The 24264-nt window shown below is 44.9% G+C and overlaps 12 protein-coding genes across 12 annotated transcripts; 2 read left to right on the top strand and 10 right to left on the bottom strand. All coding sequences in view use genetic code 12, as the record gives it.

The window, feature by feature from the left end:
- Positions 1–28: 28 nt before the first annotated feature.
- PGUG_04981 (uncharacterized protein) lies at positions 29–2611 on the bottom strand (the record flags this gene model as incomplete). The annotated part of the gene is made up of 1 exon (XM_001482976.1): positions 29–2611. The coding sequence occupies one exon, from the start codon at positions 2609–2611 to the stop codon at positions 29–31; it is 2583 nt and encodes an 860-aa protein (XP_001483026.2).
- Positions 2612–3142: 531 nt separating this feature from the next.
- On the bottom strand, positions 3143–3967 carry TIF35 (translation initiation factor eIF3 subunit g; the record flags this gene model as incomplete). Its single annotated transcript, XM_001482975.1, has 1 exon — positions 3143–3967. The coding sequence occupies one exon, from the start codon at positions 3965–3967 to the stop codon at positions 3143–3145; it is 825 nt and encodes a 274-aa protein (XP_001483025.1).
- Positions 3968–4002: 35 nt separating this feature from the next.
- On the bottom strand, positions 4003–4782 carry PGUG_04979 (arylformamidase; the record flags this gene model as incomplete). The annotated part of the gene is made up of 1 exon (XM_001482974.1): positions 4003–4782. The coding sequence occupies one exon, from the start codon at positions 4780–4782 to the stop codon at positions 4003–4005; it is 780 nt and encodes a 259-aa protein (XP_001483024.2).
- A 270-nt stretch (positions 4783–5052) lies between these two features.
- NPL3 (mRNA-binding protein) lies at positions 5053–5808 on the bottom strand (the record flags this gene model as incomplete). The annotated part of the gene is made up of 1 exon (XM_001482973.1): positions 5053–5808. The coding sequence occupies one exon, from the start codon at positions 5806–5808 to the stop codon at positions 5053–5055; it is 756 nt and encodes a 251-aa protein (XP_001483023.2).
- A 276-nt stretch (positions 5809–6084) lies between these two features.
- On the bottom strand, positions 6085–8760 carry PGUG_04977 (uncharacterized protein; the record flags this gene model as incomplete). The annotated part of the gene is made up of 1 exon (XM_001482972.1): positions 6085–8760. The coding sequence occupies one exon, from the start codon at positions 8758–8760 to the stop codon at positions 6085–6087; it is 2676 nt and encodes an 891-aa protein (XP_001483022.2).
- Positions 8761–9224: 464 nt separating this feature from the next.
- Positions 9225–9968, bottom strand: PGUG_04976 (uncharacterized protein; the record flags this gene model as incomplete). Its single annotated transcript, XM_001482971.1, has 1 exon — positions 9225–9968. One exon carries the CDS (start codon positions 9966–9968, stop codon positions 9225–9227), a length of 744 nt encoding a protein of 247 aa, XP_001483021.1.
- A 204-nt stretch (positions 9969–10172) lies between these two features.
- PGUG_04975 (beta-mannosyltransferase) lies at positions 10173–12992 on the bottom strand (the record flags this gene model as incomplete). Its single annotated transcript, XM_001482970.1, has 1 exon — positions 10173–12992. One exon carries the CDS (start codon positions 12990–12992, stop codon positions 10173–10175), a length of 2820 nt encoding a protein of 939 aa, XP_001483020.2.
- Positions 12993–13325: 333 nt separating this feature from the next.
- On the bottom strand, positions 13326–15320 carry PGUG_04974 (beta-mannosyltransferase; the record flags this gene model as incomplete). The annotated part of the gene is made up of 1 exon (XM_001482969.1): positions 13326–15320. The coding sequence occupies one exon, from the start codon at positions 15318–15320 to the stop codon at positions 13326–13328; it is 1995 nt and encodes a 664-aa protein (XP_001483019.2).
- Positions 15321–16566: 1246 nt separating this feature from the next.
- Positions 16567–17100, bottom strand: PGUG_04973 (uncharacterized protein; the record flags this gene model as incomplete). The annotated part of the gene is made up of 1 exon (XM_001482968.1): positions 16567–17100. One exon carries the CDS (start codon positions 17098–17100, stop codon positions 16567–16569), a length of 534 nt encoding a protein of 177 aa, XP_001483018.2.
- Positions 17101–17866: 766 nt separating this feature from the next.
- Positions 17867–18415, top strand: PGUG_04972 (uncharacterized protein; the record flags this gene model as incomplete). The annotated part of the gene is made up of 1 exon (XM_001482967.1): positions 17867–18415. One exon carries the CDS (start codon positions 17867–17869, stop codon positions 18413–18415), a length of 549 nt encoding a protein of 182 aa, XP_001483017.2.
- A 1193-nt stretch (positions 18416–19608) lies between these two features.
- SMP2 (phosphatidate phosphatase) lies at positions 19609–22113 on the bottom strand (the record flags this gene model as incomplete). The annotated part of the gene is made up of 1 exon (XM_001482966.1): positions 19609–22113. The coding sequence occupies one exon, from the start codon at positions 22111–22113 to the stop codon at positions 19609–19611; it is 2505 nt and encodes an 834-aa protein (XP_001483016.2).
- A 230-nt stretch (positions 22114–22343) lies between these two features.
- On the top strand, positions 22344–23891 carry HNM1 (Hnm1p; the record flags this gene model as incomplete). Its single annotated transcript, XM_001482965.1, has 1 exon — positions 22344–23891. One exon carries the CDS (start codon positions 22344–22346, stop codon positions 23889–23891), a length of 1548 nt encoding a protein of 515 aa, XP_001483015.2.
- Between the last annotated feature and the right edge of the window lie 373 nt (positions 23892–24264).

Below are 24264 nucleotides of genomic sequence, written 5' to 3'. Positions count from 1 at the left end.
TTCCCACAATTTGAGGAGGGCAGAAGGCTCAAACCTTCGACCTCTGTTTATCACTGCTCAAGATCGTTTTCTGTTCTTTGAGCTCATTGATTGAATTTCTGGGAGTATCATCGACTGACTCTGCATCGTGGATTAGCGGAATATCGACTCCGTCAAAGTTAAAAGCAGGATGTTCCGACACAGAACTCAGGTGATTTCTTCGTGAGACGGGAACCTTGAGATCAGATGAGACTGGCAGAGATGGACGCTGAGGACGCATCATCGAATAAGATGAAGTACGAGGCGACAAATCTCCACCGGCGCTTCCTCTGTGGCCACGACCAAGAATGTCCTTGATCGAGGGCACATCACGAGCAGGACTGAGCGCACGATTCTTCAGTAGTTTCTTTTTTAATCGAAGAGACTGATCTTTTCTTGATCTATGGCCGCAAACTTGCTTATCATTGACCTCACAAGTACCTCGCGCAACAGCTCGGCGGTACCGATTAGTGAGTTCTTTTCTTACCGCATAAGCGCTGTCCTGGCGAAATACACGAATAAGACCACATTGATCTGTTGTGACAATTATGTGGCCCAAGTCGGGCGTAGTCAGTGGTACTGCTTCCGGTGAGTAATCTCTGTGTTTCGATTTTGCCAGCTCATTCGATATTCCACAGCGGTTTCCACGTTTCACCAAGTCGTAGATAACATCATCGGACATGTCAAGAAGCACCTTGGAACTTTCAGGCGCAAATTTTGCAACATTGACGTTTGAGTGGTGAGCATGGAAAGATATATAGCTGTTGTTTTCGTTAGAGAGATAATCATGGCTGGGCTCTTCGTCCGGATCTTTATGCATGTTTAGTTTCCGTACGAGTCTGTTATCGTGCAACAAATGCGTATACTTCTTGTGTTTTTGTTCCCATTCGTGCACCTGGGAAACACCATCGTGAAGAATCTCTCGCATTGCCGAGCGGAGCTTGTTATTGATGGTGGAGTTATTATTTTCCCAAATGTAACACCAATGGTCTTCGGAACCAGCGATGATATAATTTTGGTCCTCAGTAATAGACGCCACTATCGAAGAGCTGTGGTTCGTCAAGCCCTTGAAGCGAGTAACGAGCTTTTTCAGGTGAGAATCAACGAGACGGATTTTCGAGTCGTTGGTGGTAATCAAGACATTCCAACGAGCGAATGGGGAATCATTTTGAACCAGAGGCTGGTAATCTCTGTTTTCGAAAACCTTTATGCCAGTAACTTTATTGTCGTTTGAGTTTTGAAAAGCACTCGATATCGACCGTTTCTTGACATGGAACTTTGTGACAAGATGAAGGCCCTTTGTTTCGAGCACCGACAACATGCCACTGAAACTGCCCACCATGCAATGCTCGCCATCTGGGGTGAAGCACGTAGCTGTGATGAGAATGTCGTTACCCAAATCATTGTTGTACGCTACACTGTTTTCGAGAATGGACCAAAGTCGAACACGATTGTCTAGCGAGCCAGAAAGGAAAAACCGGTCGTCGTTGGGATGAAAGTTGACGGTGGTTACAAAGTCGCTGTGTTTGAACGTCTGGAGACACTCTGAACGGTCCACATGCCAGAGACGAGCGGTTCTGTCCATGCCTCCAGAAATGAGAAAGTTATTTTTGCTCCAATCGAGAGACAAGATGGTGTTTGAGTGGCCCCGAAACTCCATTACCGGGTTCTGGTGAAACACAGGAGCATTCTCAAACATCTTTTCCTTGCTTTTGGTTCGATGAGTAACACTTTCAGATACCTTGCGCTCGTTTTCTAACTTGGCGAGCGGCGAAGACACCACCTTCCAGATCTTGATGATTTGGTCTCTGCCTGCTGTGGCGAGGTAGCGCCCGTCCCTGCTCCATTCCATGACGAGGATCTCGCGCTGGGACGCTATGGCATGGGTGTTTTCATCGTCCTTGACCGATACCAGATCGGTATCCGAAGCCTTGGAAGCGGCGCCGTCGGCCAACTTTTGCGGGCTTTCGGCGTCGGAATCGGTGTGTTTGTCCGGAACGGCGTTGAGCTCCTGGGCCAAAAAGAGTTTGTTGAGCTTGGGCGGAATGTGTCTCTTGCGACTGCTCAAGCGCATATACGAGGGGAACAAGAACGATTCATACGTGAGTCCTTCCCAAGCTAGCGACCGGAAAAATGCCGTCGGGTCATCAGCACCGGAAACTTCAGCGTGGGGAATCTCGACCCGGTCGTGAAAACTATGGTCTTTCGGAATGGAAGCCGCTGACCTGGACTCGTGCGACAGCACCGACGACTCATCTGTGGTATCATTCATGACGGTGGAGCTTTCAAATTCCGCGTCGTCAAAGATACTGCTTCCGTCGACGTCCACAAATGAATTGGCGGTGCCGGTAGACGGCGTACGTTGAGTCGTTGGCCGGCCATCGGGAGGACTTTGGGACCGAGTTCCGGCACTCGTTGTTCCGGATTTTTGCTGGAAAGCCGATTTCTGGTACAGTCCCTGGCCAGTGGTGGACAGTGTCATGCTCCCATTGGAGCTCTTTTTGCCAAACACTCGTTTCATAAAAGGAACCTTCGGAGGAGACGGCGAAGAATGGCTGGATTCCATACCACTATTCACCTCCAGAAACGCCATTGGTACAGGTACGGATAGCTAGGACCCTGTACTGTGGTATTTATGGTTATGTCGCCAAAAATGTGGAAAAAAAACCCTAGTACTAAGAAGATAAATAAGTAGAAATGGTAAGAAAACTTAAAACTTGTGGTGGCGGGGAAGCCGCGCAGCGCAAAGCAGCGCAAGGCAGCTTCGATGCATGGAGGTGCGGACACCAGGTTCCGTAGAAGCCCGCAAAAGTGCGTCGGCGATAGACTGCTACGAGTTCCGATACAGGTCAATGCTATTCTACATGGCTATATGGGGTGGGGATCATGGTCAGGTGTTCGTCATGAATTTTTGAACCGTTGAATCTTGAGATCGTTGAGAAGAATCGCTGAGATCGGAGATCGAGTCGCACAGAAGCCACAAAAATAGTACCACAAATATAGTGCCATTTCGCACGAAGTACCACAAAAATAGCAAGTTTGCGGTTACAAGAATGGTACGGTATTGCAGTAGTACGACATCACAATGTACCACTACAATCCCTTCTCAGAGTGACTCCCCAGTCTAGTTAGCCTTTCTCTTCTTGGGCCATTCCAAGTGCAAGATCAATGAATGGTAACCCTTTCCGTTCAATGTGTTCAAAGCTTCCTCGGCCTGGCGCTCGGTGACGAACGAAACGTACGCAAATCCTCTCGACTCGCCGGTTTCTCTGTTGCGCACAATAGTGACTCTTTGCAATGGATGGAATCTCTTGAGCAACTCGTTTCTCAACATGTCTTCGTCCACAAATGTGTTCAACTGAGAAATCTTCAATGTGGTAGAATCGTCCCTGTCTCTTCCACTCATGTCCCTCACGGCACCAGCACCCTTTCTTAACGAAGGTGGCACATATTTGCCAGAAGCATCGGTATCGGGCTCTGGAGTAGCAGCCGCAGAAGTATTGGCCGAATCGCTGATAAGAGTGTCTTTGAAAGGACACTTGGATGTGAAATGGTTGCCTCCACAAGTTCTACATTTGATTCTCTGGTTGGATACAATCTGTTGTGTCTGTTCGGCCTTTTGTTCTTCCTCTTCTTTCTCGATCTCCTTCCATGATGTTCCGAGCTTCAACTCGACGACTTCGCCTAGCTGCGTGGTTCTGGCGTCCGGTCCAGCAGGCATGTCCTTCTCCTTACCATATTTGCTCCAGTTCTTGCGCATGGCAATAAGAGGGTGCACTTTTTCTTTCACTTTCACCTCTCTGATTTTTTGTATGTGTCTTATTTTTTGACCGTTAGCATTCATACGGTAGTTGATCACTGTCTTGGTGCCATCAGGGTTGTTTATCACCTCAGCAGCCGGTATTTCGTCCTCGGCATCCGCCCATGACTTGATTACAGACGTGGCCATTATCGTGGTGTTCACCTTTGAAGGAAATTTTCTTTTCAATTTTGTGGGCGTGCGCGCACCAAACCGTCTAGATTGGCGCCAATGGCATCGGTGATCAACTTGGCCACTTTATGGTGCCTGTACACCTGTTCATGGGCCCCAAAAGCGCCAAGGTGCTTCTCAAAGGGAATTGATTTCGCTTGCAAAAAATCAGCCATCAATTCCGTTTGCTGCACAGAAAGAAGTTCGTCTTCAGTGGATTGCACCAAAAGAATCACACATTTTTCAACCAGTATATCAAACTGCGGCATCTCAGAAGAAACTGGCGTGGCTCGCATGTAGTCCTGTTTGGTTTTGAACGCTTCATTTACAAAAGAACTATAGGTAGGATACTCTTCCACGAGTTTGGGGACATCATAAATGCCATCTAGAAACACCAAAAACTTCATTTTTATTCCCAAAGGACGCTCCAATCCCGGTAAAATAGTCTTATAGTTGAGTATTTGTAGCGCTAACGTGGCACCCACAGAGTGACCAACCAACCCCACATTCTCAACTTTGTAGTTTTTCGCTAAATATTCAATGGCTGATACAACATCTTCAAGATGCGCTGGATGTTTGACTGCCGGTGACAATCTATAGTTGATTCCAAACGTATTTATAGTGGATGGAAGTTTTCCTACAAGTTCTTCAAAGTCATTAAATGTGTTGCGGGGATCGCGCCAGGCACCCCCATGGATAAAGATTATGGATAGATGATTGCCAGAATCATGTCTATATACGCGGATTGTCTGGAGGTCGTCGGAACCATATTTGAGTAATTTGCTGGAACTCATGTAATGAGGCTGGCAAGAAATCGAGCATGCAACCACTAAGGCTCGCTATTGCTGTATACAGGAACGCTGTGATGCGATGAGATGGACTGAAATGGACTTGAAATGGAACCCTGTGGACATGACGGAAAACGATTCTGGCACAAAACACACACGAAGAAATAAGGCCAGCCAGCTGACCGCCAATACGATATTTTTAGGACGGAGAGTCCCTTCATTCTAATACAATCAAATAAAATCAAACATAACAATATTCACCACGTTCTTTTCGAATCAATATCTGGTAGGAGATCTGTCACGGGTGTACGAATCGTAGCCGTCGTCGCGGCCCTCTCTGCCATAGCTCTCTTGAGCGGGATATCCACCATCTCCACCATCACGAGGGGGGTAAGAGTCGTATTCTCCACCACGGCCTCCTCTGAATCCACCGCGGCCTCCACGGGAACCGCCTCTGAAATCGTCTCTATAGCCTCCACGGCCACCACGGAATCCACCTCTAAAGTCGTCTCTGTAACCACCGCGGCCTCCACGGAAACCACCTCTGGAGTCACCTCTGAATCCTCCACGGCCACGGCCACCTCTAAAGTCTCCTCTGAAGCCTCCTCCACGGCCACCACGGAAGCCTCCTCTTCTAGGAGGCGGCACAAATGGAGAAATGTCTTCTTCGGCCACCAAAACGACGTCTTGGAATTCAGCCTTGTCCAACAAGGGTACTGCCTTGTCTAATTCCTCTCTGGAACCAAACTCCAAAGCTCCAATGACCTCACCACTCTCGTAGTCACGGAAGACCTTGGCGAATGTAGGAGTCAGCTCGGTTTTGTCACGAACAAAATCCTTAAAGTCTTGCCATGCGGTACCATCTGGAAGGTTGGTGACCTTGACTCTGAATTGACCACGAGTATCTTCCTTTCTTTCCTTGGCAAACTCGACCTGGAGAGTCTGGCCATCGAACTCGGTACCGTTCATGGTTTCAACCGCCTTGGCAGTGTCTTCGGAATTTTCAAACGTGACAAAAGCGTAACCTCTCATCAATTGAACCTCGGTCACAGGACCAATCGATCCAAAATGTGACTCAACTTGTTCACTTTCAACTATGTTAGTGTTATTCAGGTTATTGTCTCAGTTGTTATACCTACCTTCGAACCCTAAGGGTCTAACAAAAACCTTGCTTGGCTCACTCATGATGTTTATGAAGAGTTTTACCGCGAAGAGGCAAAAAGGAGTGCGACGCGGCTGCGTGCAGGAATTTGTGTGCACGTGCGAAGAGGTGGGAACCACTGGCTGTTCAAGGCATAAGTGTATTACCTAAAGAATAAAGGCTATAACTATGGAGAGAAGCAGAGGAATTGACAAGGATGAACCACTTCCGCTGTATACAGAACTGGGAGAAGAGGTGGGAATTGCTGGTGTCAGACTCGCTGGTGTCTGGGTGTGCTCATCGACTTCCAGCGTTTCTGGCAGTGGTTCGATGGGGTATGGAGATGCGGAAGTTGGGTTGGCTTCATGGGTCAATGTTTGGTTAACAGTGCTGTACGAGGTGGACAATGACGTAGATCCGTTTTCCACAATGGTACTGACACTAACCTGGCATGTGACTTGCAGCACTACAGTCGAATGGCTGCAAATTGTTTTGGAACAAATTTGGGTGATTGTTGTTTCATGGAAGACGGTGGTTTCGGGGTATTCGTAGGATGTGGATAAGGTAGTTTCGGGAACGGATTCAGAAGGTTCTGGTGATTCTGAAGTTTCAATGGGAGCAGTTTCTGTTCCAACTGGTGTAGTTTCCGGAGTAGGTTCTGGAGTTTCTGGAGTTTCAGAAGTCTCAACTGGAGTAGTTTCCTCCGGAGTAGTCTCAACTGGAATAGTTTCCTCTGGAGTAGTTTCAACTGGAGTTTCTGGAGTTTCTACTGGGGTAGTTTCGTGAGTTTCGACTGGAGTGGTTTCTGATTCAACTGGAGTAGTGTCAACTGGAGTAGTGTCAACTGGTGTAGTTTCCTCGGGGGTAGTTTCAACTGGAGTGGTTTCAGCTGGAGTATTTTCTGGGGTAGTTTCTGGGGTAGCTTCCAGAGTAGTTTCCAGGGTAGTTCCCGGAGTTTCTACTGGTCCTGTTGGTGTACAGTTTGTACAGGTTTCACCTGAACACCCGTCCGATATCGTTGTGGATGTAATTGAAGATTCAAGAACCAGCAGCAGTTTCCGCGTAGTGATTTTTGTCGTCTCTGTTTCTGGTATGGTATTTGAAACTGAGGTTTTGATGAAACTTGAAGACTCACTTGTTGATACCTTGCTAGAGCTGGTAGATCCAGAGGTAACCGAAGTTGTAGAAACCGAAGAAGTGTCCCGAGAGGTACCCGAAGATGAAGTATAAGTTGAAGAAGAAGACGAAGTTTCTGAAGTTGAAGTAGTCAAAGTCGAACTTGAACTTGTCTTTTTGGTAAAAGTCTCCGAACTCGACTCCGAAGATGAAGTAACTGGGATTGAAGTAACCGAACTTGAAGTGTCTGATGAAGTTAATGAGCTTGAAGATCTTATAGTGTCTGAACTTGAAGATGAACATAAAGTGTCCACACTTGAACTAGCACTTGAACTAGCAGTTGAACTAGAAGCTGAACTAGTGGTTGAACTAGCGGTTGACCATTTTTCAGTTGAACTTGTTGAGCTCGTTTCAGTAGTACTTGTGATACTAGACTCCAGACATCCAGTTTCCTCACATTCACACTCTGTAGTTGACGATATAAAAGACAGAGTTTCACATCCACCAGTTTCTTCACATTCACACTCTTCTGAGGTTGAAGAAATCACAGACAGAGTAGACAGGCAATCTTCGTCGTCTTCACAGTCACATTCTGTTGTGGGAGTTTGCGATGAAGTTACCGGGGTGGACGACGAAATTGGAACAGAGGAGGAAGCGAGTGAACTCAGTGAACTCAAAGAAGTCTGTGAAGATTCAATTGAAGAGGTCTGTGAAGATTCAATTGAAGAACTTTGGGAAGATTCAATTGAAGAAGTCAGTGAAGTCTCGATTGAAGAACTCTGTAAAGTCTCGAATGAAGAAGTCAGCGAACTTTCGACTGAAACGGAAGATTCAATTGAAGTCAGCGACGAAATCGCAGAAGATGTTGCAGAGCTCAGCAACGATTCAGAAGTTACCTCTGAACTCAAAATGGAGGACGTTAACAGTGATGTACACTCGTCTCCGGTACATGAAGGGGCAGAACTTGACGGGAAAATTGACGACTCCAAAATACTTGAAGAAAACACCAAGGAAGATGAGGAAACTGAACTGGAAAATGTTTCTGAAGACAACAGAGAAATTGTTGCCAGGGGAACTTCACTTGAAGATGTAATGCTCGACTCTGTGGTTGACAGAGAAAGACTAGACAACGTGGACAGACTTGACGGAATTGAGCTTGAAGAAACACTTTCAGAGCTCAAAGATGATTCCAGTGAACTCGTAGATGATTGTGGTAACGAGCTTGAAGACGAAGCTGAACTTTCAGACGATATGTAGCTGGAAGCCTCACTAGACGTAATCTCACTAGAAACCTCGCTAGACGTAAGCGCGCTAGAAGTAATCTCGCTAGATATCTCGCTAGACACCTCGCTAGACGTAAAAACCACCGACGAGGATGAAACCACGGAAGAGCCCACAGTTGAAGATGAAACTTCCAGGCAGTCATCCTCGTCAGATGTCGAGCTCACTGGTACCAGCGACAGCTCGTCGCATTCAGGCTCTTCACTCGAACTAGAAACGGTTTCAGTTTCGCAATCTTCGTCGCTGGGCTCAACACTAGTTTCACAGTCCTCTCCATCACTCACCGAGCTTACTGGGGGTGCGGTTATACTGGAAGTACCCGTAAAGGACAGTGTTTCGCAGTCATCGTCGTTTTCTATCGCAGAACTAGTCAAGTCCACACAATCATCATCATCTACTGCCACAGCTAATTTAACAAAAACCAACAATAGCAAACCGAATTTCATGATTTAGCGTAAACCTGAAAGAACCGAATAGGGACAGAATATATAACCGATCAAGTGCCACATTTATCTGTTTCGTATCTGTTTTGGAACACTTTCTGGAATCGAAGATGCATAAAGTGTTCGGCTAGTGAAAAAAAAAAATATTAATAGAAGTACCGAAAAATACACCCACCTCGTGGCAGGGTCGATTCTAGCCCTTTGGTAGTGTAGTTTTTGTTATGCCTTACAAGAAACAATTCGTAAACGTATTTTGAGCTGTGACAATTTGGTTGCAAATTTCGAAACAGCTGCGTTGGTGCTGCATTACCAAGTCCCAAATAGGTAATTTCAGATTTAGAGGTGCATATCGAACGAGAGAAGAGCAGAGCGCCCTGATCGAGACGAGAGACTCCATGAGCCACCAATTTTAAACACAGAAAGGAGAAAAAGTATAGAGCTCTTTATCAGTAAACTTTTTTTGTGTATTAATCACGCTTCCACCGAACTCCACCGGCTTGTCTAGCATAGTAAATACCTCCGATTTCAATGTTCGTATTCCACTGGTCGATATAGGAACAAAGAGCACTTCCAAGTGCCAATTCTCGAGGCATTTCCGACTCGTCGATTTGAAGGGTGAACCCACGATCTCCGTTGGGTACAACTCTTCCTATTCTTATACGAACCTCTGATTCCTTGTTGCCAACGTTTAGTACCTTCTCGAGCCATTTTCCTCTCATGGTCCATTGATAGGTAACTCCATTTGCCATGGTAAACATTCTGTACGAGTCATTAGCGTCAACTCGAAGACTAATGACATGCCACCCCAACTCGGCAGCTGGTGCAGTTGGCGCCCGGATCAAAAGAACATTCGACCGTAAGCCTGCTCTAACCGTAGCAACTGGTTCGTCCTCGCCATTTTCCCCCGTTCCTCGAATATCTGAGGAAAACATTCTGTAGGCACCTTTCACTGCCCGAGATCTGGTGAACCAAAAAAGTGACTTGGATGGGTCAGATGGCCCCACTGGATATAAACCACCTTCCGTATCGTACACATCAAAGGTTTTTGATCCAGAACCAAACCGTTTCAACACAGCGTACTCTGAAACGTTTTCAGGCATTTCTATAATGTTGGGAACATACCTTGAAGCTCTTCTATGAGGATGGAAGAGCACGGCCTTAGCCGTCACCAATGGGCGCATTATAGGGTAAAGGACGAGTTCGACTGGCATAGCAAAGAGTTTGTGTTAGTGGTTGCGAAGTTCAGTATTTATAGCCAAGGCACAAACACAAATAAGCGAAACACAAATAAGCGAAACACAAATAAGCGAAACACAAATAAGCGAAATACAAATAAGCGAAACACAAATAAGAGAAACACAAATACACTTTGCTCAATCAGGTTCCTTTTTGATGAAGCTTTTCATCTTCAGCTTCTAAGCTTCCATTTCTTCCTTAACTTTGGGTTTCTTGGCCCGTTGGTTCGAAGCCTTCGCTCCAGCTTTTAAACTACCTTTTGTGCTCTTTTTCGTGCTCTCCTTTGTTTCTTTATCTTCCTTTATTTCCTTTGAATTTTCTTTCAGCACTTTCTTTTTCGTTTCTTCGTTAACTTTCTTCGGCGCTATTTTTGGAGCTGCTTTCTTTTGCAGTTCAGAATTGGTGCCTTTGATCGGTTTACCCTTCACTGTTGGTCCAGACTCTGAAGTGTTTTCTTCTGGAAGGCTACCCTTCATCTTTTGATCCTTTGTATTCTCAACTTTGGGTGCGGACTTTTTTTCATCCGCAACCTTCTTGGTGCCAGGCTTCTTCTCTATTCCCGTTTTCGGCTTCAGAAGTTTCTTTGTATGACCATAGGACTTGGAAGAATTGCGGTGTGAGCTAGCATCAGCTTCTGCCAAATCGTCGAACTTTTTATCGTCTTCGCCGAAAATAGTGCCGTTGAACATGCTTCCCATTTTTTCAGGATCAACCTTTCCGTACTCATTGATTAAACCAGGATTTACCCGATTAGGAACGTGACTGGAACCATGGCTTCCACTGGCGTCATTGGCAGGAATACCTTGACGCAATGGAGGTCCGGTTTCAACCTGGTTGATTCTATCGTCATGATGCATACCCAATTCGTGCTCATACTTGTCTACCGAAGAAGCATCTTGCTGCTCGAGGAACTCGTCGTCTTCAAATTCGTACTCATGTCCAAAGGTGGAGTAGTACAATCTCTCTTGTTCCAATCCGTAAGCAGCACAGTATTCTGAGGATCCAAACATAGCACATGCTACATTATCATTGTTGAAACCAACAAGCCATTGAGAGTTGACTTTATGTGGATCGTTGACGATTTTTTGATTTGGGAGAAGCAACCTTTTCAAGTCCGGACTAGACTTATCTGCTTCACCTGGTTTGAAGAACAAACTGTCATGATCCATAGCAAAGATCAGGTTTAATAAGCCCTTTACGTTGATCTTGTGCACAGTAAAATCAGAAATGGATAAGGATAGGGTGAGATCATCGTCTGCTGTAAATTGTCCATTTTCTTCACCTACCAGAGACATTACCCAACTTGAGATTCCATTGGGGATTAATACGTTCGTACCATGGCACAAGTCCTTCGGATTGTTCAAGTTCCAACCAATCATGGGTATATCAAACGAGATTGAAGAGCTGACATGACTCAAGCGGAACATTTGCTTATCACCAACCACATCTTTCACGAGTATCACCAAGTTTGGTCTGTACATGACATTACCACAACCACACTTGTCCAAATGAGCACGCGCAAACCCCAACCAGATTTCTCTATTAGGGGGTATTATCGACTTGGTTTCAGCGTGAGTGTGGGTTTCAATGAGTCCATTGATATTTATCAACTGGGTTCCTCCTCTCAAAGGTCCTACTCTTGCAGAAGTTGACAAGCGATTGTTCAATCTGTAAGTAAATCCACATTCGCCTGTCGACATATCACACTTGAGCACTTCAAGATTGGCCCAGCGATAAATGAAATTGACATGGGTATCATGGCCATGGACCGCACGATCAGCGTTGCTAACGAAAGGAGTCCAATTTTTCTGCTTGCTACGACGTTCAACGTTCTTGATTTGTAGCTCAACAACTCTGCTGTAGACACTGTTTTTAAACTCTTCGGCGGCCAAACCATCGGTGTTCTCTTTTCCCACTTGTGTCTGCCATGGCCAGCACATGAACATGGAACGGTAATAGCTAGGTTTCAATACCAAATGGTCATCGGCGTCGTCATCGAAATGGGTCATTTTTCTATGGTAAGCGTTAAAAATGACCAATGGTTCTTCGTAGCCTTTGGGGTTTCTCACGAGTAAAATACGTGGATCTTCGGGACCATAAAACTTGCCCTCCGTGTTGTCGACGTCAAACCAGAAAGGAATGGGCAAAAACGATGGAAACTTCATCACGGTGAAGTCGTTCTCGTTGGTGGGTACGACTAATTTGGTATTTGTGAGTTCGTTCCAGTTTTCGTCGAAAAGCTGGGCATAGGTTAGGGAAATAATGGGTTGGTTACGGGCACCTTTGGGACTGTAGAGCACTCTGGAAATCATGAAGTGTACCCCATAGTCCTCCAAGTACACAGAAGACCCCGCTAATCGATACCAGTAGTGTTCAACGACATTATATTTGATCTGAAGCGCCAACTCTTCAATGAAGAAAGGCGATAATTCCTGAAAATATGAATTATGCTCCAAATCCTTCAAAAGTTGTGTGAGAATTGTCCGGAGTGAGACGTTGATTCCCTTTGGTTTGTCGACGGCAACCAGGATTTTTTCACGAAGTTTGGTTTCACATTTTTGAAGATCGAGCTTAATATTGGAGGAACTGTGAAATAAATCGATATCATAGGGCTCAAAATGTGATGCTTTTAACGGCTTACTGAGCCTTTCAGCGGTACTTCCTACCGGCGAGTACTTGATTAACGTTGTAGACTGTAATCGGTCCATTGGATATAACTTGTGTTTCTGGATATACTGTGCCAAATCATCGTTGGGAAAAGTTTGTGGGAACAATATTTTGTCTTTGGAGTCCATCTTGGAGTCCCAGAGCCAGGAATTCGAGCCCTGGTGGTACGCCCCTTGGAAATCACGGATCAACTGATGCTGTTCATAAGACGAAATGGACTTGTAAATGACAAATAAAAACATTACCAGACATAACGCAGCCCAGGGGCTTCGTAGAAATGACCTGAGAGATGGCGGCGATGCCACCACACCTTCATTTTTCTCTGCTGGCATTCTTATGGTTGCATAGAAGTCGCGGTAAGTGAAGTGAGATCGAGAGCTGTGGTGCAGTGCTGTCGCGCGAGGGTAATACTGAGGGTTCTCGGTGAGAGTTCGCGGTACTGAGCGTTCGCAGTAGTGAGGTTCGCGGTAATTACTGAGAGTTCGGCGGTTATCTCGTGTGCGCACCGCGAATTGATAGTGCAATGATTGCAAAACTGCGGTGCTGCGGTTCGCTGCGGCTGCCGGCGGAAACCATCGACGACTACACACATTCTTCTCATCTACAGTTTATACAAGTCATTGTCGTGAGCCGTGGTATTTTATACTATTTCCCCGGCTAGTCCATTAATCGTTTTCGTGCTCCTTGCCAAACTCGGCGCACATCTTCTTCGAGCCCTCAAGTGCACACTCAATATTAAAGTTGTCGAAACCTGATGGAGGAAGCGAAGACATGCCAAAGACAGGCCCCACCAAGTTGCTATTTTTGCTGTCGAGCAGGACGAAAGATGAGAGAATATTGCGGATATGAACGATTTCCACCGACACATCGGATATGGAAAAAGCCATGGTAAGATCGTCACTAAATCCAACTTGGTTATGGTCCTTGCTGATGGTCCACGACGAGATTCCGTTGGGTATGAACGCCGACGGCTGACCGTCTTGACATGCTTTTCCAGGATTATTGATGTCCCATCCAGCAACAGGAACATTCAAAGAAGTGAACGAACTGATATGGCTAATTTGGTACTTGTCTCCTCCGTCTCTGGTCATGACCACAAAATTGGGACGGTACATGTCCTTGCCACACCCGCAGTTCTTGATATGTGCTCTGGCAAATCCCATCCATATTTCTCTCTCTCGAGGAATTTGCGATAAAAGTGAGACAACCTCAGAATTTTTCGAATGGCTTTGAAGAAGCTCGTTGATATTGTAAAGGTTGGTTCCGCCTCTCATGGGTCCGACACTTGCGGAGTCGGGAAGCTTGTCGTCCATACGATAAACAAACTTACAGTTGGAATACTTGGCAGTGACTTCTGTCAAATCGCATCGCAAAACCTCCATGTTAGACCACCGATAGATGAAGTATGCATACTTGTCGTATCCGTATTTGGTCCGGTCATTGGAGCTCACAAATGGTGTCCAGTTCTTCTGGGTTGCAATACGAGGCATGTTCTCTCGTCTCAATTCAACGGCTCGAGTGTACAAATTTTTGTCGAATTCCTTGTCTGCGAGGTCCTCCATATTCTGCTTTCCTCGTTGCTGTTGCCATGGCCAAGCGACAAACATGGACCTATAGAACCCGTATTTCAAGTTGATTTCGTCTTCTTTTTCCGACTTGGACTCAATGATCTTGCGGTGGTAAGCATTGAATACTATGAGTGGCTCGTCGTAGCCGGCGGGATTGCGGACCAAGAGTATCCTGGAGTCTTCAGGTCCGTAGTAGCGGTTGTCTTGGTGGTTGACATTGAGATAGGCAGGAATGGGCAACAAAGACGGAAACTTCATAACCCGGTATTTCTGCTCGTTGGGTGATTCCTGTTCATTTCCAACGTCTGGGTTGTTGGTGGGCACCACGAGCTCGGCTCCATTGATTTCGTTCCAATTTTCATCGAACACTTGGGCGAGCACCATGCTGAAATTTGGAGCATTTCGAGCGCCTCTTTTGGAGTACACCAACCTTGAGATCATGAAATGAACTCGGTGGCTTTCGAGCCACACAGATGAGCCTGCGAGCCTGTACCAGTGGTCTTTGATGGTTTTTTCAGCAAACTGCTTTTTGATGTCTTCTGCGAAAAAGGGAAGAAACTCCTTCATGTATGAAGTGGGTTCTTTGAGAAGGCGCTTGATAAGCGCTTCGATAGGAATGTTCTTGGAAATGGGTTTTGAAACTTCCACCGCCAATTCTTTTCTGAACGACTCGCACTTGGCTGGTCTTTTGTCGTCTGCCAATTCTTTCTGGCCATCGCCAGCCAAGAAGACATTCACCACATGGGGCTTCATCTCGAGCTCAGGCACCTTGGGAAATATGGAGTTGGATGGTGCGCCGGCGACAAACTTTGCATTTTTGTTCTTGGCTGCTGCCGCTGGAAAATGTGAAAAATAAAACTGTTGAAGATCGGGCGTTTTGTCGAACAGGGTGGGGAAAATCACACTGTTGCTATCCACCACTTTGGAGTCGGTAGCCAGGTTTGGAGCCGGACGTAAGTGGTCTTGGGCATGCTGAACTATGTCGTGAAAACTGTAAGATGAATCTGGTTTTGTCAGACTGATGACAATCAACAATCCCAGAAGCCCCAAGATTGCCACGAGCAACACTAATCTTCGATTGAGTTGTAGCATGGATATGGACTACTGGTGTACCAGGTTGCAATTGTGCGGCTTGAAAGGAACGGTACGAAAGTTGTTAGCGATTAGCAAGAAGGTACGTCACAACTATAAAGAAGTAGAACGTGTCGCAATTACGAGCGCCTGACAAACGTGCATTATCCATCGTGTGCAATTATTTTTTGAATGCACACAGAGATCCACGAATCCGGAGAGGCGCAGGACCTTAATTAATAATTTGGATTTTTCACGACGCTAAAAATAAGCCAAAAAATAAGGCGAAAGCCAAAAAAGACCAAAATAAGCCGAGATGGGAATGGAATATAATAGTGAGTGCTACCGCTAGCGGCTATGTTTCTAGATTCTCGTCTTCATTATTCAGTTACTATCTCTAACAGTTGGAGCTACACGAAAAGAATTAACCCGGCTCACGTGCTGGTTATGCCCGTGGTCGCCCAAAACCAGTAAGGGTTCCGCGGTGCGGTATTTTTGGCGTTGCGATGTAGGGTGGCTTAAAAGGAACAAAAATCAGACGTTCGCGGCATAAATCAAGATGAGATTTATGTTTTGTGATTAGATTTGTAGTTGTAGTTTCGGTATTTCTGTCTTAGTGCCAAAATGCTCTTCAATTGAATTACAGCTAGTAATGATCTAAGCATATCAGTCAATGGCACAACTTGTCATTTTTTTCAATCTAGAAATAGATCGATCGATCAAGTATACGAATTTGAGATCCAGCGCGAAACTGATTCTTTTTGGTCAATTTGACTACCAACAGACTTCAAAAGTCAAGATTGATAGCTGAATTTCTTCGTATGTAATCCTGATTTTATATCGTCACAGGCCAAGAGATCTCATAGTGAGATATTCCGTGTGATAATTTGTATGGGCTTTAAGTATTCTGAAACAGACGAAGGTCAAGTAATTGATCTTTAAGTGGATTAGAAGTCTTAGGTGGGCCAATTATCAAGAAATGGTTGCGGAGTAATTGTGAGCTAATTTGGATGTTTAGGCGATAACGACGACTTCAGTGCCGAATTGAAAGTGCTGGGAATCTGTACAAATTCACGTTTGTGCCATCTCTCACCATCTTCATGTACTTCGTAAATCTCGATTGAGCCTGGCTCACATCTTAATAAAGTCGCTCGTAGTCAGAACAAAATTAGAGAATATCTGCATCAGTTCCAAGGTGGAGAGTTTTCATGTCACATTTACTTCCAGTAATTATATCTGACCGTCAAATGACACACTTGTATGATTGTCAAGACTTATAACTGGGGTTGTAGTAAATTGGAATGGGCGTCGAATTCATATTGCTCTCAATGATCTCATCCAGGTCGCTTGCAAAATCCCTTTCCGGATCGCTCTCATAATCATCATCATCATCAGTTGGTGCCAATAGCGGACCCAAGGATTGGGTTATTGTGTTATTTGACTGCAACTTGACTTTGATAATCTGACCGTCGTTGTTTCCCAACGATTTGATAAAGTCTTCAGTAAAACCTGCCGCGGGCATAATTATATCATAGATATCTTGATGATAAGTAGAAATGTACAGTATCATTGGGCCAGTATTGATCACTGTTGAGTTTGGAAGAGTTATAGCCATATTGCTGATATGGACATCAGCCTCGGTATTCACCACTATCCCATAGTAGGGGGTCGATCCATTCGTCAAGGTAATAACTACGTCGATGTTACTCATATCAATTTCGGCATCGTACCACAGGATACTCGATGAAAAAGGATGACTCGAGGCCACGGTGAACCAAAATATAGCATATAAGATGAGCATCTGAACTATTTATATGAATCGATAAATTGTCAACCCTCTTAAATATGCTATGGTTCCCGTGAAGCAAATTTTGATGACATACAGGAAGCCACTATTGGCGATTCTGTGCGTTTTAAGCCACTGGTGTCTAAGTCCAACCTATTCCTTTGGTTGCGGCATTTGAACGTGACCGGCGTCGTGAAACTTTAATTTACTAGCGTAGTTGAAGCTGACAAAACTTGAAGATAAAGTCTGTAATCGAGAGCTTTGAAGGAACAAAGAATGTGGCCTTGTAACGAATATGGTAGTGCCAGAACGATGGCACTGTCGTGAACAATATCGAAATTTAAACTGGGAGATTTCAGACTGTGATTAGATGCAGGAATAGCGATAACGCGGAGAAAAGCCTCACTTATGTGGCACAAATTCTCCTGAATTGCTTCACTGAAACGAAGTTCAGCTTTGCCGACCTCAGCTAACTTAAGAGAACAGAGGCAAGACATCAGCCAATTAGTAAAGTGAATTAATACAATCAAAAGATCACTTTATTGAGCCTAGAATAGCTCAAATTGAGAGTATAGAAAGCTTGTTGAAATATCGCAAGACTATTAATAGAAGTGGTTCCATTCATCACTACACCCAAGGTAAAGGATAACCATATAATCAGCCGATGGCTTACTGCTTTCAATCCAAATACATTTGTTACTTCATTGAATTACAGTCTAAATAAGTGACGGTGTTTCTTCAAATTTCCACACTGATGATATAAATACTAAAGTCAGTTTGAATGTTCCTTTTAAGCATTGTATTGTGGATGACCGTTGCCGCGAGCTATCCCTTTTCTGAGAGTTACATGTGGCATGATGTTGATATTGATATGAGCAATATTGACGTGGTTATTACCCTGGCGAATGGCTCAACTCCCCACTACGGCACAGTGGTGAATACCGAGGCTGATGTTCATATCAGCAATATGGTAATAACTCTTCCAAATTCAACAGTCATTAATACTGGGCCCATGATACTATACATTTCTACTTATCACCAAGATCTCTATGACATAGTGATGTCCGCCGCTGGTTTCACTGAAGACTTTGTTAAATCGTTGAGAAACAGAGCTGCGATTCTCAAAGTTAAATTGCAGCCAAATAACACAATAACCCAATCCTTTGGTCCCCGTTTGTTTGATGATGGTCGTGATGGTGACCTGGATGAAGACGAGAGCGCCCCGGATGAAGATTTTGCAAGCGACCTGGATGAAAATACTGAGAATTTGATTTCAACGCTGCTGCAAGGACCAACTTCAATTTGCTTCAACCCTATTAATAAGTCTTGACTTTGTCCAAGGATTCAATAGATGAACTCTCCAACTCGGATTGTTATCAAAGTGTCCTTTAAATTTGTTCTTATGTTCTTGGCAAGCTGCTTTATGGAACGTTCACCTCATTGCATTGCCAGACCCATTGCCAGACCTTCAGAGTCTGTTATGTTGGTTCCAGACAACTCGTTGTAAAAGCCTTTCTAAGCTTACGAGTTATACTTGAGCATGTCTCCGTGTTTCAGTAAATCGCTGGTATGAAGTAGGCTGCAAAATTCCAAAAAGGGAAATCGCATGAATTGACAATGCACGAATTGCAGCAGCAAATTTCAGCGAGCAGAATTGTGGCCATCACTCTTTTCTTTTTGTTGTTGAGATGCATGATACTGAAGTGGGTCAATTCCATCAGCCTCCTACTCGTGTATAACAATTGTTCAGTACAAAGCGGAAACGGTTCATTTTTTGCATATCAGATTGGGATGAGCACTAAGACGTACATGCTCAGTCTTTAATTATTGAGATGAAAACCCTTCATATGTGAGGTTTGTAAGCGTTGACATGTTATTACTGGTGCCGATCGCTTGCAAATTATTGTATCAATGAAATATTTTTACTGGATGGCTTGGACCATAAAATGAGAGAAACGAAACACGAATAATCCCAAAGCAGAGAGAACTGCCATCACACAGGTACCACTTTCAGTTTTTCATTAAATATCTCAAACTCATTCGAAGCTACACAATTCTACTGATGATGACAAAACAATTAAAGCAGCCGTGCTTCATTTTTGAACCGAGGTAATGCCACAATTAACAATATTTTCCATATGATCACCTTCAGTTTCAGGTTTGATGTGTGGCTGATAACATGATTATGAGAGTCACATTAAGGCTAAATAAGTGTTGAAATGTCTTGATTAATTTGCAAACCTTTAGACCATTAACTGCATCCGAAACTGCTTAGAGGGTGTCCATACATATTTTAAGACTTATCAAACTGTGCCTTATTCTGTTATCCATATTTTTTCAGTATTTTTTATGTAGGTATTATGAATATTTCTTGAAAATATTATAGAAAATATTGATCTGAAGTAGTAGCTTATTATTTGAAACAGGATTGAGTATTCTGGTATTATGGTGTTTAGTTGAAATTACCAGATAGTCAGAATATAAGCATTTACCAAGACTCAGAAGTGCCCCAGTGGGATTGATCTATGCAATTTTAGTTCCAGCAATCTCTTCAACAACCTTCAACTTCTCCATTTCCTTGCGCAAATTCTCCGACAACTTTTCAGACTCTTGTGCATCAGGAGAGTAACCTTTGGCTTTTTGGGCTCTTTCCTTTTCTTCTGGTGGAATTCCATCATCAAAGTCAAGTTCGTCAATTTCTTCAAGTTCAGGTTGCTCGATTTCTCCTGTTTCATCGTAGTCGTCCTCATAGTCGTCTTCGGCATCTTCGTCGTAATCATCATCAGTATAGTCGTCGTCTAGATCCTCATCTTCATCATCCACGTAGTCATCGTCATCTTCTTCGTCGTCGTCAGAGTTACCATCAGCCCACTTTTCACGGAATTTTTGAGACTCTCTATCACTGTATCGACTAGGAGTGTCCACATGTGCTCCATACTCGGCAACTTTTTTCTTTGTGGTTCTCTCACTGCTGTTTCCAAATTTCATGAAACTCTTTAATGGTGACGAAAATGTCCCCGAAAGTGGTCGAGATTTTTTGGAGCTTTCTCCGTCAATTTCCAGTCCTGGGGACGACGGTGTATGATCCATAGGTTCCTCCTCCATATCTTCATCTTCGACTTCGTCGCTGAGATCACTCAAACTGTATAATGGGTCTCGCCAGTAATTAACATCATTGAATTTTTCGTCGGTTTTGATATCGGCAATCTCCTCAAAACTTCCTATACTGCGAGGAGAGCCCGGTGGTGAGGCGTCCTGCTTGTTATGAATGTATTGGTTGAACTGGTTATCATTGTAAGCAGTAGTTGTGCTTACTCTCTTGATAGGTGGAAAAAAGTGATCCACTAGCTCTCCAATATGAAGATACAGGGACTTGTAACCTGCCAATTCAAGCAACTCCATATGAACTTCACCGTTGGGGTTGATGGTGAATACTCGGTGAGAGGGTATATGAACAGATCTGTAACTGATGGCATCTGTTATTCTGTTACCAAAGCCAGCATAGAATGGAGTTCGATCGTCCTTCTCGCTTTCAACGTTATAGTAGAGACCACGGATATCATTCAAGCACGCCATTTTGAAAACCTCTGGTTTTTTCAAAATCACTTCTCTTCGTAACGCTGCCATAGTTCTATCAGGACTCAAAATGACCGGTCCCGGTGGTAGCTTTGTGCCGTCCTGGACGATTCCTCTCAAGTACTGGCGAGTTGAATCCGACTGTCCAACAGAACGAGCGGTCAAGTACATGATATTATAACCGTTTTTGTTGATGTCCAGAAAAAGGTTGGCTACACCAGGATGGGTCCAGTCACGGCCGAAGAGATTGAGAACATGGCCCAAAGCGTCGGACTTGGTGATGGTGCCATCTATATCGGAAATAACGATAGGCGTGGTTGACTTCCACAAAAATAATGAAGATTCGATCATGGAGTTGCCCTGGTTGAGCTTGAAGGTGAGCTTGTTTTCTCCGTAGTTGAGTTTCATACCTTGGAGTTGCTCGGACGTGAGCCGCAACGTCTTGAAGTATGTTCTGTCGTCTCCGCGTTCAACGCTGCTGGATGGGAGTTCTTGCGGGTACATCAAGCCTTCCAGAGAGATGTCCTCTTCATGCATATCTTCGCCCAAGTCGCCGGTGTCGCCGTGGTTGACAATGCGGATATTTCCGTCCTTGTCCTTGACAATTATCTGGTCAAGAAGCCGGTACTCTCCCTCGGCATCAGGATCATGTTGGTTTTTGTCCGAGGTGGTGGAAGAGGTGTTTCCGGTAAGATCGTTGATCTCACGCATAAATATGGTTTGAAAGAGCTCATCGCTGTTGTCGATGTTCCGCTGTGCGTTGGGCTTGTACCCGTCCATATCTAGAACCATGTCTCCGTTTACATCCACTTTGGACGGAATATTAAGTTGCTTGGTGAGACGCTTGGCACGCTCAAATGCAATTTTCAGCTGCATTGATGGCGACGGAGACACACGGGGAGTATGTGCGGGAGAAGGCGAGAGCTCTATTTTGGACTCGATGTCGGCACTGACGCTGGAACGTGAAGGGCTTGTTGCACGAGATGGACTTGTTGCACGAGTAGGACTAGCCGGACGAAGCTGAGGTCCGGCATTGAGGTCCAATTTTTCGTTGTCAAGCAGAAAACTTTCTCGTGTTGTCGGGCGCGGCAGCCCTGGAGGCGAGTTGGAAGGCGAAGCTTCCGGTGAAGATGCAGCGGAAATCACCGGCGACGTCAATGCCGAGGACAGAATAAGGTCATTGTTTTCGCTCTCAAACACAAAAAATGCCTCTCCACCCTCTCCCAACTTCATGGGGAGGTCTGTTTTCATGTCATTGACATACAAATCAATCTTTTTTTGCAGCGGTTTGATGATTTGAAACTTGCCGAACCGAACATGCCACGGTGAGCAGTGCAAAGAACCATCAGGAGTTTCTACCACAATGATGTCTATGGCTCCCAGAAGAGTTGCCGGGTTGAGCGAGCTCCATTGGTTGTAGACATAGCCTCCAACTTTGCCCACGTATTGCATGGCGCCAGAAAAAACTTGTGTAAAGATGAAGACACCGCGAGGATGAGCCGTCTGCGGGGCACCGGTTGCTGAGTTCGGGAGTGCACACAGATACCACTGATTTCAGCGAAAAAAATTTAAATTAAAATTTATCGCGTGCAATTAACTAGATCAACCTTTACAGATACCCTAATACCCCAAACCCTTTCCCAAACCTTTACAAAGACCCCTTTTCAGCACTCTTTCTACTCATGTCTTTTGAAGCTAAATTGAACAAGGGCCTCGAGGAAGGCGTATCTGTCATTCCCTCGAGTCGGCAAGGTGAGCTCAAGCGGACTTTTTCCGTGTGGTCGATTCTAGGAATCGGTTTCGGACTCACCAACTCGTGGTTTGGTATCTCTGCTTCTTTAATTACTGGTATCCAGTCCGGTGGACCCATGCTCATCATCTATGGTATCATCATCATTGCCTTTATTTCTTACTGTATTGGTATTACCTTGTCTGAAATGAGTTCTGCCATTCCCCTGGCTGGAGGACAGTACGTGTGGACACGAGTATTATCCCCTCGCAAGCACTCAAGTTTTTTGGCGTATCTTTGTGGGTCTCTTGCTTGGGCTGGTTCGCTTTTCACGTCGGCTTCTTTGGCACTCAGTATTGCCAATGAAATCATGGCATTTTGGGTCCTCAAACACCCAGACCATGTCACTCAAAAATGGCAGCTTTTTGTCATTTACCAGCTCATCAATTTGTTTTTGGTCATGTTCAATTGCTACGGAAAAGCACTTCCAACCATCGCCAATTGTGCCTTGTACACTTCGCTTTTCTCGTACGTAGTCATCACCATTACCGTGTTGGTGTGCTCTCGTGGACACTACCAGAATGCTGACTTTGTATTTGTCAAATTCGAAAATGCTACCGGTTGGTCTACCGCTGGAATTGCATTTATTGTCGGTTTAATCAACCCCAATTGGAGTTTTTCCTGCTTGGACTCGGCCACCCATTTGGCCGAAGAGACCAACACCCCTGCCACTGATATCCCCATTGCTATCTTGGGTACGGTAACCATTGGTTTCGTGACCTCGTTCACCTACTCCATCGCCATGTTCTTCTCGATCCACAACTTGAGTGATATTATTAATAACGGTACGGGAATGCCCATTTTGGACATCTACTACCAGGCCTTGGGTAACAAAGCTGGTGCGCTTTGTCTTGGTTTTCTTATTCTTTTGACAGCCTGCGGTTGTACCATCTCAAGTCATACTTGGCAAGCACGGTTATGCTGGTCTTTCGCCAGAGACCACGGTTTGCCCTTTTCCAAGTACTTGTCGAGAGTCGACCCAAAGCTTGGAGTTCCATTAAATGCTCACTTATTCTCTTCGTTCTGGGTTGCAGTGTTGGGATGCCTTTATTTGGTGTCTGATGCTGCTTTCAATTCCATGGTTACCGGCTGTATCACCTTTTTATTATTGAGTTACTTGGTCCCTACCGCATGTTTGTTGTACCGAGGCCGTAACAATATCCGTCGTGGTCCATTCTGGATGGGTCACATTGGTCTTTTTGCCAATATCATGACCTGCGCGTGGGCTATCTTTGCGTTGGTCTTCTTCTCGTTCCCATCATTTATGCCAGTAACTCCTGGAACCATGAACTATGTTTCGGTGGTGGTTGCCATCTATCTCATCTGGGCGTTGGCTTACTGGTGGTTCCCAGTGAAATCTTGGGGCTGCAAGCACAAGTTCGCCGGAGGGATCAGCGGTGAAGAGGAAGAGTTTCCTGATGTCTGTCTACACGACCTTTAATTTATTGCGTTGAAACAACGCCTTAGAACCGTTCAGTCGAGATGCTTTGAAAAGCACTCGAAGACACTAAGCACCTTCAACGGATGCTCAAAAGTTAGTTCATTTCTTCTACCCTCAACGGGTCTTGAGTTGTTAATAAATTACGTCTACACATCTTTACAAATATCTGCATCTACTGACACCTCTCTATCATGATTTTCCAGACAGGTTCTTAAAAGATACATATTTTTCTCTCCACAAGCTATCGCACTTTAGACGATAAATGGATCATGTGGCAGTCGGACGGTGCGAGCCAAAAACTGGCCCTCATCGTCCACCACTGATTCCCCGTCATGGTGCACTGTCTAATGTTGTGGATGACTTTTGGACAAAG

This window comes from Meyerozyma guilliermondii, genomic scaffold, assembly GCF_000149425.1.
Source record: "Meyerozyma guilliermondii ATCC 6260 scaffold_6 genomic scaffold, whole genome shotgun sequence".
In the NCBI taxonomy this organism is placed as follows: domain Eukaryota; kingdom Fungi; phylum Ascomycota; class Pichiomycetes; order Serinales; family Debaryomycetaceae; genus Meyerozyma; species Meyerozyma guilliermondii.
Note: the sequence above shows the minus strand (reverse complement) of the source record. Positions and strands in the feature narration are given on the sequence as shown.